This window comes from Pocillopora damicornis, chromosome 2 (assembly GCF_964200805.1).
Source record: "Pocillopora damicornis chromosome 2, jaPocDami1.2, whole genome shotgun sequence".
Lineage (NCBI taxonomy): Eukaryota > Metazoa > Cnidaria > Anthozoa > Scleractinia > Pocilloporidae > Pocillopora > Pocillopora damicornis.
The window spans coordinates 13,894,451-13,911,110 of NC_142671.1; the positions used below are offsets into that span (position 1 = coordinate 13,894,451).

A 16,660-nucleotide genomic window follows, 5' to 3' on the forward strand; every position below is an offset into this window, starting at 1 on the left:
CTAAACTCGACATACCACATTACAATAAACAATTGTAACTTTGATACGTTTCCTGGTCACGTCTGTATTGATTTATTGAAACAATAACGTCTCATATGCTTGTAAATGTGAGAACATCACAGGAACGTTTTCAGGTTTCTCAAAATATGACAACGTTCAGCCCCAGCTCCAAACTTAGACTAGCGTGAGAGCAAGCCCTCGTTACGAGCCCTTTAATACGAGCGTTTTTTCATCCACGAATAAGTTTTGGGACTTGAGTAACACTAGTTGAAGAGAGGTTTGCAGGGTGTCACGCGCGTGGGAATTTCTCATGGCGTGAAAAGACAAAAGAAAGTTAGAAGAAGGAAGCCGTCAAGAAGAATTTGAAGAATTTCTTCGCGACCAGGTGTCCAAAACACCTCCATCCTACTGTGAAATTTACGGCTTACATATCAGCTGAAGAAATAAACTTTCTAAACAAAAAAGAGGCTATTTCACCAATTCGTTCAGCGGATTTCTTCTGTTCCTCAACAAATTGCAAATCGTCAACTCTATGGCGTTTAAATTGCCCTTTCTGAAAGGGAAGTGTAATTCAGACGGATCTTTGGATTGTCATGGTTTACCATTATTCGAGTGGAAGCAGTTGCGAGACAAAGAAGAGGCTATCGGTCGAGGATCCTATGGTTTGGTTTTTGTGGCGAGAAACAATTCTGAGAAGGTCGTTATCAAAAAACTGTAAGGTGAGGACGAGAAGGAAAAGCGTCTTTTCCTCAAAGAGGCAAAAATACTCTATGGGAATAAAAGTGAACATATCGTTAGGTTTCAAGCTGTGTGCATGGAACCGTGTGCAATGATACTTGAATATTTGTTTTTCGACTTCGCTCCCTTCTTCAAATTCTTCTTGACGGCTTCCTTCTGCTAACTTTCTTACGCTAGTCTAAGTTTGGAGCTGGGGCTGAACGTTGTCATATTTTGAGAAGCCTGAAAACGTTCCTGTGATGTTCTCACATTTACAAGCATATGAGATATTATTGTTTCAATAAATCAATGCAGACGTGACCAGGAAACGTATCAAAGTTATAATTGTTTATTGTAGTGTGGTATGTCGAGTTGGTTTCCACATGCTGTGCGACTTTTTATGCCGCGACAAACTCATGGCAAATTTTGCATAACAAAAGGTAGCTAAACAGGTTTACAACGCGAAAACGCAGCTATCTTTCATGCATAATGGTTCATTATTATTTATACCACTCAGTAAAAGAAAAAAAATTAGTAACACTTAATTTTAGTCACGCGCGTTATCGTCGTGAGGATAAATGAGCTAAGCGCTTGGTGTCTTTGTACGAAATTTGTGCAACATGCCCTGGCATCCGTTCCGTGTTTTAGGATTTGGGGTCATTTTCCGCCGTTCCGTGCTTTAGGATTTGGGGTCATTTTCCGCCGTTCCGTGCTTTAGGATTTGGGGTCATTTTCCGCCGTTCCATGTTTTAGGATTTGGGGTCATTTTCCGCCGTTCCGTGCTTTAGGATTTGGGGTCATTTTCCGCCGTTCCGTGCTTTAGGATTTGGGGTCATTTTCCGCTGTTGCGTGCTTTAGGATTTGGGGTCATTTTCCGCCGTTGCGTGCTTTAGGATTTGGGGTCACTTTCCGCCGTTCCGTGCTTTAGGATTTGGGGTCACTTTCCGCCGTTCCGTGCTTTAGGATTTGGGGTCATTTTCCGCCATTCCACCATTCCACCGTTCCGGCTTTAAGGGTCGCCCCCACGCTCCAGCTGTGAGATGGTCATCTTGCGAAATAAGAGTCATGGCGAAATTATAGGAGTTTGTATGGGAATATTTACGACCGCTTTTAGGAATAAAAGAATACAGTCAAATATTCTAACGTAACTATGTTGAAAAGAACCCATTTTTGCGAGTTATCCATTTGTAGATTCCTCTTATGTAGTAAACCTAGAAATGGATAACTCGCTAAAGTTTTTTTCAAAATAGTGATTTTAAATACTGTGTTTCCAAAATCTTCTCAATACAAACAAAACTAAGTACACAAATTGAAAACAACAACAACAACAACAAAATAGCTTACACGTTAGCAGTAGAGGTCTTCACGGAGTAAATTAATATGAGATAATCCCCATCGAATAAGAGCAAATGTAAGGTCAAGCGTTATTGGTTGGTTTAGGTGTAGTGTTCGGTTCAGGGGTAGAGCTCGGTGGCTGACACTTCTGCTGTACTCAGCTCGGAGGAGGTGGGTTCAGGGGTGCTGAATGTTTCGAAGGTAGTCTACGAGTCAGAATTGGTGGTGGGAACTTTAGTTGTTAGGTACTCCTAGAAAGGTAGTTTAGGCGTGATGGACGGTCCGGGATCAGTTAAACAGCTGAATTCGGTCGGGGGTACTATGGTTTCTCTCAGCTCGGGCTCGGAAGGCGGCTCACTGGTGGGCTCGGTTGTTACAGTCACAACTGATATGTATTAAACATGTTAAAAGTAACCAAAGACCAGTACTGAGAGAGTTAAGGTCGTTGTCAATAATTGGGTCTCCCCGACCAAATGAGACTTACCCAGATGGCTGAAAAGTTCTGACTGATATAATGAAATGGGTAAGTTCTGTAATAAGGTAAGAGTCAAACAGGGTAATTTGGTAATTTCAACTGAGTTAATAACGTAAATTGGCCAACGTAAAAATAGCAAATGGTGAAGGGCTAACGCTCCAAACGCCAGCTTTGTAACTCTTGTAATTACAAGAGTTACAAAGCTGACGTTTCGCTGACGTTTGTCTTTTGGCCAATTTACGTTGTCAACTCGATTGATAATACCAAATTACCCTGATATAGTAAAGCTCTAGGAGAATGTATATCATTTAGACGCCTTTAGCCCCTAATGATAGGGGCTTGACTTCACCTCTGGAATGTTTCGTTCTTGGTCTCCTTGCCAAGTCACCAAATGACAGAACCGCTGTGATACCCAATAGAGGTAAGAGGCACTTTGGGGTGATTTGCATTTTGTACTCCCTTCAAGCAACCATAAGTTGTTGGGTCCCTTCTCCTATCAATGATCCTATTTCGGTAATATTTCCAACAATACGGAGTCTGGCATATCGCTCAACTTAATAATGTTAGCCCCTTTTGATCCACACACCTTTCACTCATTCAGGAACACCATTCTCGTCACTTTTTCTATAACCGGAGGGACATGAGAAAAGTAAAAGTCGTGCTGCTGCCACGTCTCATCACTAACTGTCAATTTGAGGTAGTTAGGCTTGCATCTCTCACATCTGTTGGGTCTGTTGGTCCTCATTGTTAGGGACAGGATCCACAGTTCGGAACTTGGCACTCTACACGGCCAAAAAAGTAAGAGGATAAAACATTGAAATGAGATAAAATTTGAAAATTGAAAAGAAGCGTTTTGAAATGTATGCTATTCTTCATGACTGGCAGTCAACCTTCTCCAAAAATCGTAATGACTTGTGATCAAAGCCAAAGACTAGGGACAGAGGACTGAGGTAAATACTTAGTAAAGGTGTAACTGATAACTTAAAATCTAGCGTCATGTTAGTCAACTAAGTTTTATCAAAGGCGACATTCTACCCTAAAATAACAATAATTATAAAAATAATGATAATAATACCGATGATGGTAATGTTAATATATTATATATATTACATATATTATATATATTATATATATTATATATATTATATATATAGCAGCACTTACTGATTGTTTCATCGAGTAATAAATAAGCTACTGGAAGTTATTTCTGAGGGCGACAAGATAAGGAACATTGAAAAACGTCCAGCCGAGGGACATTATAAAAAAATTTTTAAAAAATTGGGTTCATGCGGTAAAGAAACCAAATAATCCAAAAAGGATAAAGGTAAAAAAGCTCCACTTCCAACATCAGTTTTTTGTATCCACCTGCGGGGTTCATCTCTTTTTTATATCCATTTGGGCAGTTTGAAAGACAGCGACCTTTCCCCAGACTAGCGAAGCCTCGGAACAGAGAATAACCATTTCGCATACGGAGCAAGATAATTTGTTTTGGCACGTCTTGCAATTTAGGGAGCACGCTTAAAAGAGGGAAAAGCAGTTATGAGGTGGATTATTTTGTGAATAAATACAAATTGGTACCTACATATACACTCGGGACGTTGAGTACGCCTTGTTTGACAAAGAAATAAATTTAATGCAAGTGTGAAAGTGGATAAAAATATCAATTGAGGGATTGTTAATTGATCCAATACCAAATTCCCCGAACTGACATCATAGGAATTGCAAAGCATGCAGTAAGGAGAATTACTAATAAGACCCTGGGAGTCAAAGGGTTAAGAAAAGTAACAGCAAACCGAAACTTTCCGTAACTATCTGATTTCAGCTGAAATTGAAACACGCGTAGGTTTGAAAGCTTACCTTTCACGCACTGGCTCCCTTCTTCGCGTTATGCTATTTTTTTGCATCCTCTAGGGCAATTTTGGACGCAGCGCGACATGTTAAATCTTTTTAACGGTGCATATCCATTGTCACATGCACAACAAGAAAATCTGTTTGAGCATTTCTCGCAGTTTTGGGGGCAATCTGGGAAAAAAAAAAGAAAAAATCAATCGAGGTCTATAGCCTTTTATAACTATGATATAATTATTTCTATAGCAATGATGTACATTTCAATATCGCTAGGACCTGGGACCACGAGATAGGACACTTGATGGAATGAATGAGCCACACAAAAAAATTAAGCGACTTCATGACGAACAGTCAACGAAAAAAATTGTGGGACGTTTTATGACGCAGTCATTAGGCTTATCGCTTAAAGGTGCATTTGAATAGATGTTCAATACTGCTTGTTTCCAGTTACATTATAGCTTGTGTTGATCATTTTCAGTGGTTATTTCAGGTTAATCTCGTTGTTCTACGCATGTTTCTTTGACTTTCCGAAGACCAGGGGGACATTGCCTTCAGCAGGCGTATGTACACTGACAAGACCACGGTCACGTAAAATCTGATCAGTACGAATTTCTTGCACTTCGTTGGGAAGCATGTTGAGGCTAAAATAAAGTCGATAAAAAGGAATTCATCAGTCATTTCCTGTAATCTATTGCAAATGACCAGCAGCGAGCTCAACCGCGATCTCTACTCCTGCTCAAATTGGTGGGAAGAGGAGAAGCCTCGGAAACGAGTTTTTAATAAGCTCTCGTCCCTGAAAAATTTATCCATATTTTTAACCCTAAGCATATTTTTGCTTTCCTCGACAATCTTTTCTATTTCTCCATCTTCACATTTTTATTCCTTACTGGTTTACCCTGTATCTATAGAACTGCAATAGGTAACGAGTGATATTATATGTATATGTTTCTACTTAGATGCCCGCGTCTGGTGAACACAAATAGACCAAAGAGCTCAAATATCAATTGTCTCGTAATTCTATAGGGAATGACCCTATTAAAACTAAAATTCATACGTTTGCAGATTGAGCAACATCACATGCCCAACGCGTGCTGATAGACACTGTGGAAATCATGAGCATCAGGAAGATGTCGCGATAAATACTTGTCTCGGCCTGTTCTGACCCTGATGAAATATCGAGACGGATTCGCACGATTTCCAGAGAAATTTATAAGATACACCCACTCTAGCCTTTTCTGTCTCTGTTCGAACTCATAATCACCACACAAACTAGTATGGTAAACATCTTCGCCATCCTCCCTCAAAGAGCAAAACACGCAAGTTTGGCATCACCTGAGAGAGGGGAGGGAGGGGGGGGGGGGCTAAGATTATTGTAGGGTTACTGTACTCCGTTCTTCAACATGCATGGTCGCGCGTTATCTTATAGCCTACGTGTAGCCGTACCCTCCCCCCCATGGTGAAACGGAAGCGAGGGAACATAGACGTTTCCTCGCCTCCGTTTTACCATGAGAATTGGGGGGAGGGTACGGCTACACGAAGGCTAGTTACCTTTAAGACTGAAGGCTGCTTCAAAGACGAGCTTATATAGTGTTCTTTGTTTATCTGGTGTTATCTTGCCTATCTTTTTACTTATTCATTTGAAGTGTGGACTTTCGCCAACTAATTAACAGGAAGATGATTGACTGAAATTGTAAGTATTCGACAAACGTCATGAATCACAGAGTGATTCCGGCTTTTCTTCGAATGCCCTTTTTTCGCTGGTGTATTTTGCTTTGAATAAATTTTTATTCCGGAGAGGGGAAACGAATAGATAAAGTACTAGGTGCTTGTGTAAGTCTCAGCGACTGAACAAGTTACTCTCTAACGTGCGAGCAAACGCTCTTACTTTCTTTGTCCCACATGTATATTTCCTGTAGAACAAAGGTCAAATAGACACTGGGTGCACGTAGAAGCCAGTTGTTTTCCTTAAACCAAATCTTCTCCGTTGCGTTTCTCACCGATAAATTGTTTCCCCGTTGTGTTGGAGTACTAAGATCAGGCGGTTTTATCGTAACTGCTTAAAATAATTTAGTGGTTGAGAGCAGATAACGCTCTCGCCTGTCTTACCTCCTTGCTCATTACGTTTTTAAGAGTATTATTAATTTGTTTCAAGCAGCTGTTAAGGAAGTTAGAATTATTGGTAATCTATTGTGCAAGCGAAGTGCAAGGAATCTGATCGATTGCTGATGTACTCGTGTCACGAAGCAAATAGACATTGAATCCAGTTCATTCCTTTCGAAGATTGTGTTGTTATAATAGTGCACAGAAAAGGAACGGGGGCTGGTAACTTGGCTTGTTACCTAATGGTTTTTCGTTCAATACAACCTTTGGCCTCTTCCGTGTTCTTTGGATCCTAAAAATGACTTCATCAACAACAACAATAGGTATCAAGAATGACAGCAAAATCTTCATGGTGCAATCTGTGATGAGTTCTCCTTGTTTCAGCCGGGTGCAGCACTATGAAAACCCACGCGACAGGCCAACACGTATTTCATGTGAAGAGAATACAGTACTCGATACGTGAGTTCAAAATTCGATACTCTAGCTGAATATCCAGTTTAGCATTTTATCGCATGATCATACCCACTCTCACTTAATCCAAGTGCAGTTGACCTTGTAAACTTGCTTGCTTTCGCTCCACGCCCCCTCTTACACACAAAAAGTTTAACGGGCTATCCAAAACAACAGGAAAAACAGAATATTGCACAGAATATCATTTATTGAGCGCATTGCATTAAATTTAAAACACATTTGACTTTATTTCTTGATAATGATTTATATGTCATATGGCTTTTGGCTTACTGGCTTTCTTTTTTCTGAATAAGATCATTGCCATTCCATTTGTAATACATATCGTGAAGCAGAAAGGAACGACGTCAGTTGCTTACTTTTGCACTTAAATTTCCATAAATTTTTCCGCAGAAATGGATTTATTATCTTCCATGTTTGCAGCAGACGGTGGCTTCAAACCAAAGCCAACGCGTTTGTCGTTTCTCTTGCATTGGCGGATTTCTTTGTTGGGCTGAGTGTTGTTCCCTCGACATTCGTGTGAAAGACGGTAAATGGCTTTCATCTGTTTGAACAAGGAATAATTATTTAAGGCGTTCGTTCCTTAACTCTTCTTCTGTGAACTTGTGCAGCGTAGTCCTGAATCGCTACATGGCTGTCGTGAAGCCGTTTAGTACTTGACTGTGATGAAAAGATGCCGCGTCGTTCAAATGATTTTCCTCTCTCGTGTTTTACCCGTCGTTTTTGTTGTGGCAGTCAACAACGGTATGGTTTATTTATAATTTGTCACTTACCTGTGTCATTTTCTTTTCACAAACTGTTATTTTATTTAAGCTTTACCTATGTTTTCTCTTAACCTTCTGCTATATATCGATGTTAGGTGTTTTTTATAAACATAACCAAGCTGCCCGAAAATTAGTAAATCAACTACACTTTAACCATCGTTGTTCCGTTAAGATACCAGAAAAGTCTGCTTTAAAGTTAATGGCAACTGTTATATAGGAGTGTTTCTCCCGTGTTTCGGATTTTCTTTACGATGTAACCATGGTTTGATTGTTGAAAATGAGGCACTTCTTTCTGTTCTTCCGTATAAACAAAATGGTTTCGTTTTAAAGTCTACCATTAACCCTGTCGCTTACACTTTCTTAAACCTTTTTAACTCCCATGAGTGACCGAGACAAAATTTCTGGTTATACTAAATCAATACAATGATGACAACAACAGATGACAACAATCAGACAGACAGGTGATGAAAATAAAAGAAAAATATCAGCAAGGGGATAATTAGTTGATTCAATACCAAATTCTCTGAACTAACATCATAAGAATTGTATGGCAGACAATAACGAGAATTACTAATGATATCTTGGGAATTAAGGGAGTTCTTCGATATAGAGAGAAACTCAGTTTTATAATGGCCCCATCCACACTAGCGTGTTTACCTGACGTTAGATGACATATACTTTTTGCTTTGCATTTTGCCTATCATCCCCACTTAAACATCCTAAAACGCAGATTCAAAAGTAAATTTTGAAAAAGGTTTCGGAAGTGGAGTGTTTTGAAAATGCACCACTTTTGAAACGTTTCGTTTCCTGTGTGGACAGTTGGAGAAGGAGGCTTTGATTGATTTTAAGGAGAAGATTGGTGAAAATGCATGAAAACGCGGGAGTTTTCAAATAAAAATGCAGAATAGAAGGCAGGTAAGAACAAATAGACAAACATTTGTGTAGTTAAAGATGTTTTGGTATAGACTAAAAACGTTATGATTACTGTTGTCTCGACAAATTTTACGAAATATTTTATCACCAAGCTCATAACTATCATTTTAAGAGTAACTCATTATAATGTGACCGAACACTAAGTTTGAAAGAGGCGGAAATACATGTTTTAACCATTTGCGACCGATGATAACTTGTGGCTATGTGCAAATAAAACAAAGTGAGCTGTCTTTAAAGGGAAAGGCTCTTGATTAAGTTAGCGTGTTGAAAGTAGTGAAACGATGCATGCAACGATTTCACTCCATATCGAAGAATGTAGCGGTTGATTTACTAGCTGTCAGATATTTTTGATTGTGGAAAGGCAAAAATAGAACTTTCGCTATCTATAAAATTAAAGTAGGACAGTATGGCTCGCTAAAAATAGGTGATATGGTATTTTTTGAAAGTTAAACCAGAATGAAGAATTGATGGGAAGCGGCTGAGTATATTGATTTTTGAGACTTTTGAGCATTCAGCGAAAATACTATGAAATTACACTTATTTAGACGAGAAGCAAGGTTATAGTACCAACTGCAAAGATATAGAAACAACCGAAATCCGAAAATATCGGGCGCCTTTGTTCGCTAGGCATTGGCGTTTTGTTATGGAATTGACTTTTTTTTTAGCGATGTTTTCATTCAAATCGAGATCAGTTAAGAGAGTGTCTCTGTAAGAGCGGTCCGGTCGATTTTGCTTGAGACACGGATTTCGCTTCGATTTCTCATGTTGTAAGACATTCATGTACCTATACTAAAACCACAATCAGTTTGATCGGATCTCTTTATTTTTCAGAGTTTTACGGAAATTAAATTTCACTCGAGCGAAGGCTTGTCGTGACACTTTTCAAGACTTTAATTTCATACAACTTTGGAGGACAATTTACAAAAAACTACGGAACTCAGCAAAAAACAAATACCACAGCCATGTATATTAACTCTATTTTATCTATCGAGGCGACTTTCGTAAACATCACGTGTCGATCAAGGAAACAGGAAGACTTGAATGACACCTTATCGGTTCGCCTAAATCACAAACGCCAAAACCGATCAAATTCAAGCTAAATTTTTGAAAAAGTGAGGCGTTCTTAACTGATCCAACTAAGATAGCTAGGAAGTAGGTGCCATAGAAAAGGTAACTACAGAAAAAAACTTTGCGGCCCGACCTTTACGAGAACTTTATAACTCTGTGAACTTACCTAATTTTCGGCAATCTCCAAGTTTAGCCGCCATTTTGAGGGACTTGTCAACATGAAGCGTAACCGATATAAATCGAGCAGGTAAATCTAAAACCGTCAGAAATACATACGAAAGCAATTCAAATGAACTTTACTTTCAATTCAAGCGGCAAAACTTGAAATTGTTCATTAAACTTACAATCCCCATGCGACCATTTCTTTCAACAATTCAAACACTACAACTAGTGTTCGAATTCCCCTCGTCGATTCCACCGCAAGAAATAACCTGTGCCACCCAAGCTTTGACTCGAATATGAAGTACGAATCAAATAACATAACTGCTTCATCTTCGCGGCAATATCACGCTGGTATTTTGATTTTCCGATCGACAAGAACGGTGATCAGGAATCGATCGGTTTGTTTACGTCATAAACTTGACCACTGACCAGCCGCTAAGTGAAAACAGCATAGCGTGGGGTGGGATGGGTGGCGGGCTTATCGTCATAAGATATTCGAATGCATGCTCAAAAAGCTCTTGGACTATCAGTCTAAACAGTCAAGGCATGCTTCGCGGTACAGACAACTTTTACTTTATTCTAATAACTTTCTCCTTTAAATTAGAACTGGTATTAATTAATAGAGTTATCAATATATTTTTAACCGGGTACCCATATAACCTTTTTGCTTGTCATCAGTGGTATAAAATAAGGTGTCTTTTCCACCTGAACCTTTTATTTATGCCCCATTGCACGGAATGAACACTATACTTAGAATGTTTGCTCTAAGTAATTTTTTCTGTTCCCAAGAATGTATGAAAAGTGATAGAGATTTGATTCATTCCGCTGACACATTCTTTTAAGTTATGGCGCGTGCAGGTTTTTTCTATCAAAAGTCGCGCATGCAACACACCGGAATTGAAAATTCGTCGTAAAATCGCACGAACCTTAGAATGAGTGTAGGCAACTTTGACTTCTGGCGAGATTAAGTGGATGGTTCAAAGGACCCCCTGAGATTTTTTTCAGGACTATAACTGAGATTTGTTAATAACTATGAAATTCGTCATGATTAGCGGACGGTGCTTTTTGCCTATTGTTGTCATCATTATCGTTATCATGCCGGAAGAAGTATAAAGCCGGCATGTCGCCTTACCTAGCTACACAGAAAATTGTTCTCTCTTTTGCTTCCCTTGAATCCTGGAAACTGTTACTATTAAGACGATCAACAAGAAAGCCTTTATAATTATTGAAACTTTTGATTAACAGAATGTAAGAAAAAATCGGTGGGGAGAGTTTTTCGCGTATCTTATAATCTGAACGATAGTTTTAAATAAAACAAATAACACTTAATTCAATTTACCTTAGTTGTCTCGTGTTTAAAAGTGGCGTTTCTGGGGACCGTAGATTCTTCTCTGATTCTTCTTGTCTCAGCCAAGACTCACTATCATCAACTTTTTTCTTGTGCTTCTTACGGCATGGGTCACAGAGAGCTGAGGTAAGCGATTGCAAATTTCTCAGTTAAAAGTAAAGCCCAGTAGCATCCATCAGGAATTAAAAACCGACATGCACTGTTTACTTTTATTATTCTTAATCAAATAAGCGGTGTTTTAGTCTGCAAATTTAATCATACTGGTTAATGAGAATCATACAAACTGAGGAAAACTGACCGCAAATAATTGTGAACCGTACGCATGAGTAAGTATATTGCGTTGTCAGGTGATTTGATCTTCTACAAAAACATTATTGATTATCAACCGAGCAACATTGTACATATTTCCATCTGTAATTAAAAGCACTTACACGTATATCTATTTTTTTCAACGTGATGTGTACTTAAATATCCTTCATCTAATAAAGAATTTCTTCTCTTTTCGAGCAGATATGTCACGTGACAAAATAGATAACAGAAAATGTTACTGAAGACTACCTGATTCAACTGGAATAATAACTCCAAACAGCTTATGAATGTCCTGAGACATATGCAAGGTAATTACATCTCTGCCTTGGATACGCTTCCTGACACCATCATGATCAGGATAATGAAATGTTACCTTTGCACTTCTCCAAAACTTTCCCAGAGTGTGGCGATGCCTATAGCAAATCCACATTTTTTTGTTTATCCTCCTGAGCGAGGTGAAATAGGCCAATCCTTGCCAAGATTAGCTCATTTTCACCTAAAAACCTCTTTAGACAGGTGGCAGCTTATCAAATGATGTTTTACTTCATCATTGCATTCAGACAGTCGTACCAAACCACTTAAGCCACGCGATGAACTAAAGTTCATCATCAATGTCCTGAGACATAATGAACGTCTCGCTAATGAACGACTTCTTCCTGTACTTGTAATTGTTTCCAACACGATACAAGTTCGGGAGATCTAAAGGAACTCACTATAACTTTGTATATTCGATACGATTTCAATTTCCGCGTCAAAGGAGAAGCCTACTGTTAGTCGTGGGTGATCAGCGGTTATGCCCGTGAGGTAAAGAATGGGTTTGTGACTTTCTCACTCAATTGAAAGACTCGCGTAACTCTTATGAAATGGTTGAACGGAATACAGACTTCGAGCAGTCTCTTGTTTTTCTTAAAGATAGTGAGATCACGCGTATCCTGTGAGCATGGAGAAGCCGCATCTTTGCCGCTCCACGCTCTCAGAGTTGGGCAAAGACAAGGCACGTTATTTCCGGTGCGACACAAGAGGTTCAAATATGATTTTTAGATATATGAAAATTCACATATTTGCACTGCGGTGGAGAGATGAAATTATAAGATCCTCGCAGCTAAGAACACTACTGAAACGAGTAGTTGTAAATAGGACCTGAAAAAAATTCAGGCCCGTACGGGATTTGAACCCATGACCTCTGCGATACCGGTGCGCGATTATCTCGATTATCTAAACACATTTATTTACGTGGTAAAGATTTGTTTTTAAATCTATGTACTGATGCCGGTTCTATTTGGAACGAAATGTATTTTGAATAAAAAAGAATACTAAGTAAAACAAAAGTTGTCTGTAACACGAAGCATGCCCTCGCATTAAGACTAAGAATGCTAATGTTTATAATGATACTTTAATGCATATGTTCGAATGTTCCCAAAAATCTTCTGATAATCTGCCCGCACCCACCCCTCACCCCGCCCCTCGCCACTGAACCGTACTGTTTTCACTCAGCAGCTGGTCTGCGGTCACGTTTATGAGGTAAGCAAACCGATCGATGCTTGATCACCGTTCTTGTCGATCGGAAAATCAAAATACCAGCGTGATATTGCCGCGAAGATGAAGCAATTATGTTATTTGATTCGTACTTCACATTCGAGTCAAAGCTTGGGTGGCACAGGTTATTTCTTGCGGTGGAATCGACGAGGGGAATTCGAACACTAGTTGTAGTGTTTGAATTGTTGAAAGAAATGGTCGCATGGGGATTGTAAGTTTAATGAACAATTTCAAGTTTTGCCGCTTGAATTGAAAGTAAAGTTCATTTGAATTGCTTTCGTATGTATTTCTGACGGTTTTAGATTTACCTGCTCGATTTATATCGGTTACGCTTCATGTTGACAAGTCCCTCAAAATGGCGGCTAAACTTGGAGATTGCCGAAAATTAGGTAAGTTCACAGAGTTATAAAGTTCTCGTAAAGGTCGGGCCGCAAAGTTTTTTTCCGTAGTTACCTTTTCTATGGCACCTACTTCCTAGCTATCTTAGTTGGATCAGTTATGAACGCCTCACTTTTTCAAAAATTTAGCTTGAATTTGATCGGTTTTGGCGTTTGTGATTTAGGCGAACCGATAAGGTGTCATTCAAGTCTTCCTGTTTCCTTGATCGACACGTGATGTTTACGAAAGTCGCCTTGATAGATAAAATAGAGTTAATATACATGGCTGTGGTATTTGTTTTTTGCTGAGTTCCGTAGTTTTTTGTAAATTGTCCTCCAAAGTTGTATGAAATTAAAGTCTTGAAAAGTGTCACGACAAGCCTTCGCTCGAGTAAAATTTAATTTCCGTAAAACTCTGAAAAATAAAGAGATCCGATCAAACTGATTGTGGTTTTAGTATAAGTACATGAATGTCTTACAACACACGAGAAACGAGCGAAATCCGTGTCTCAAGCAAAATCGACCGGACCGCTCTTACAGAGACACTCTCTTAATGTTAGCATCACTTCATCACTACTGCTTACAATAAACATTTTTTTATTTCTGACGGCGTTTTTGCAAGATGTCTGCATATTATTACGTTTTATTATGAGACAACAAAAGGAGACCTGACAACGTTCTCAAGTTGTCAGATATTGGTTGTCAAAATCCTTATTTAGCTATCTTTAATAATTAGTTTCTTACTGCTTATGGAAAAGGTTCATATCACCACGGACATCGTGCGATTTTCATCAATTAGAATAGGAGGGTACTAGAATGAGTCTCCCGTGGGTGCCTCTCTTGCGATCAGTTACCTTCCTTTAATTCATTGACTTCATAGGAGGATAAGAGGCTGTTAACTTAACTGTAAGTGCGGCCAGATTTCAGGCTGATTTGTCAACTGCGATGTGTTTGAGGGAGACGACATCATAAAATCACCGAAGTGTTTTCAAATGTTTTGTGGTTGCATATGGAATTGTAGTCTTAGTTCCAAACCCAAACCGTTATGCTCTCAGCTTTCATTTGTATAGAGCTGGCCACCTGAAGACCACAAAATGGAAACGTGGTTTTGGATTCTTGGCTGGTCTCTTTCCATCCTGACCTTGACTGGAAATGGCTTTATTATTTTCCTTATTTGCAGAAGACGGCGGCTTCGAAACAAAACCAATGCGTTTGTCGTTTCTCTCGCAGTGGCGGACTTCTGTGCCGGCTGGAGTGCTTTCCCGCCGCTTTTCGTCTGCGAGGAGATAATTGGATGCGACCCTACGGCCTTCATAGCCAGCGGGGTGGATTATTTCAGGTGGCTGTTTATGTATGCGTCTGTGACAAACTTGTGCAATTTAGTCCTGGATCGCTACATTGCTATTATGAGGCCGTTAAGTTACTTGACTCTTATGACACGCAGAAGCGTTTTTCAGATGATTTTCATGTCTTGGACCATTCCAGTTGTTGTCGTCTTTGCGTTTTTACTAAACTGGCTTGTTTTTGAAGAGATTGTGCTGTTTAAAGTGCTCATCTCAATTTTAATGGTATTTTTAGAAATCTTGCCGTCTTGTGTGTTAATTTTCTGCTTTGGATCAATGTATTACGTTGTTTATAAGCACGAAAGAGCCGCCCGCATCTTAGCAAACCAACTCCGCTTTAACCAAAGATCTTTGTTCAGAATCAAGGAAAAGGCTGCTGTGAAAATAATGGCAATTGTTATTGGTATATTCCTTTTAGCCTTCACATTCGCTATACGATGTAGCTTCATACACATTTTGAAAGACGGAAAACCGTGTGATGATAAAGAATATAAAATTCCCCTTCTTGTATTAAACTCCGTTGTTAACCCCTTCGCTTATGCCGTCTTCAAGAGAGACATAAACATGGAGATAAAACGGTATATTTGCTGCGTCATTTGTAAAAAGAAACATCACAGTGATCCAATTTATGAAAACAATATTTTTTATCTTGCGCAACTACAATGCCAGAGCAGTATAACTTGAATAAACTCTTAGTCAACCAGAATTTGTCTTGAACTTTTAATGTTTGTTTCACGATCGAGTTAACAGCCTATAACCTAAATATGAAATTATAATTAATAATTTGCTAATGGTGTGTGCATGACGACAAGAGTAGATCATAACAATAACAAAGGATTCTCTTAATCCCATCAATTTTTACTTATTCTCGTTCCTTTCGTTTTATTTTTAACTGTTAAGGTTACTTTTGTCAAATTTTGCCGGTCTATTTCATTTTATAGTTTTGCAAGTCAGTCTGTCAGTGAGTCAGTGATTCAGTGTTCAGTCATGTACCTGTCATGATGAATTGCAAATTAGGAGTTATAATTAATTACGTTTACTGCTTGGAGGTTGTTTATTAGTTTTATTAGTTTTAAGTAGATTAGGTTGTTTTGTCAAAATGAGTAATGCTTCTGTGGTGTTTTTAAAAGTGCAAGGACTTAGAGTAAATATTTAAAAAAATAGATTTTGAGTGAACTTGTGCAACGTGGTCCTGGATCGCTACATGGCTGTCGTGAAACCGTTAAGTACTTGACTGTAATCAAGAGATGCCATGTCGTTCAAATGACTTGCCTCTCACGGGTGTTACTCATCGTTTTTGTTGTGATAGTAACAATGGTATGGTTTAATTATAATTTGTCACTTACCTTTGTTATTTTCTTTTCACTGACTGTTATTTCATTTGAGCTTTACCCATGTTTTCTTTCAACCTTTTAAAGAAAAATATCAGCTAGAGGAGTATTGGTTGATTCAATACTAAATTCTCAGAACTAACATCATAAGAATTGTATAACAGACAATAACGAGAATTACTAATGAGATCTTGGGAGTTTAAAATTTCTTAGACATAGAGAGAAACTCAGTTTTATAAGGGCCCCATCCACACTAGCGAGTTTACATGACCTTCGATAACATAAACTTTTTGCTTTACATTTTGCTTATCATCCCCAATTAAACACCCAAAAACGCGGATTCAAAGGTTGATTTTTGAAAAAAGATTCGGTGAAGTGTTTTTAAAATGCATGCACCACTTTTGAAACGTTTCGTTTCTCGTGTGGATGGATGAAGAAGGAGGCTTTTAAAAACGATGTCGAAGAAATAGGTCAAGTATTGTTGGTTGACTGTAAGCGGAAGATTGGTGAAAATGCACCAAAACGTACGAGTTTTCAAAGGAAAAT

The 16,660-nt window shown here is 38.7% G+C and overlaps 1 protein-coding gene and 1 long non-coding RNA gene across 8 annotated transcripts; one reads left to right on the forward strand and one right to left on the reverse strand.

Moving 5' to 3' along the window:
- Positions 1 to 1,048: 1,048 nt before the first annotated feature.
- On the reverse strand, positions 1,049 to 10,293 carry LOC149049978 (uncharacterized). Of its 7 annotated transcripts, none has more exons than XR_016184046.1 (6): positions 10,053 to 10,281; positions 9,875 to 9,961; positions 4,385 to 4,549; positions 3,114 to 3,309; positions 2,062 to 2,258; positions 1,049 to 1,765 (listed from the first exon to the last, which is right to left on the reverse strand). It is a non-coding gene; the product is annotated as an uncharacterized LOC149049978 (long non-coding RNA). The 7 variants fall into 7 exon arrangements; XR_016184045.1 differs by having other exon boundaries at positions 1,501 to 1,765; positions 2,062 to 2,437; positions 10,053 to 10,293; XR_016184048.1 differs by having other exon boundaries at positions 1,536 to 1,765; positions 2,877 to 3,309.
- Positions 6,929 to 15,489, forward strand: LOC113674783 (trace amine-associated receptor 3-like). The gene is made up of 3 exons (XM_089197708.1): positions 6,929 to 6,934; positions 7,337 to 7,472; positions 14,671 to 15,489. The coding sequence occupies exon 3, from the start codon at positions 14,790 to 14,792 to the stop codon at positions 15,465 to 15,467; it is 678 nt and encodes a 225-aa protein (XP_089053834.1). The 5' UTR covers positions 6,929 to 6,934; positions 7,337 to 7,472; positions 14,671 to 14,789; the 3' UTR covers positions 15,468 to 15,489.
- Positions 15,490 to 16,660: the final 1,171 nt, after the last annotated feature.

Excerpts from the sequence above, each read along its gene's own strand:
- LOC113674783 (XM_089197708.1), top strand. The coding sequence starts at position 14,790 with ATGTATGCGTCTGTGACAAACTTGTGCAATTTAGTCCTGGATCGCTAC.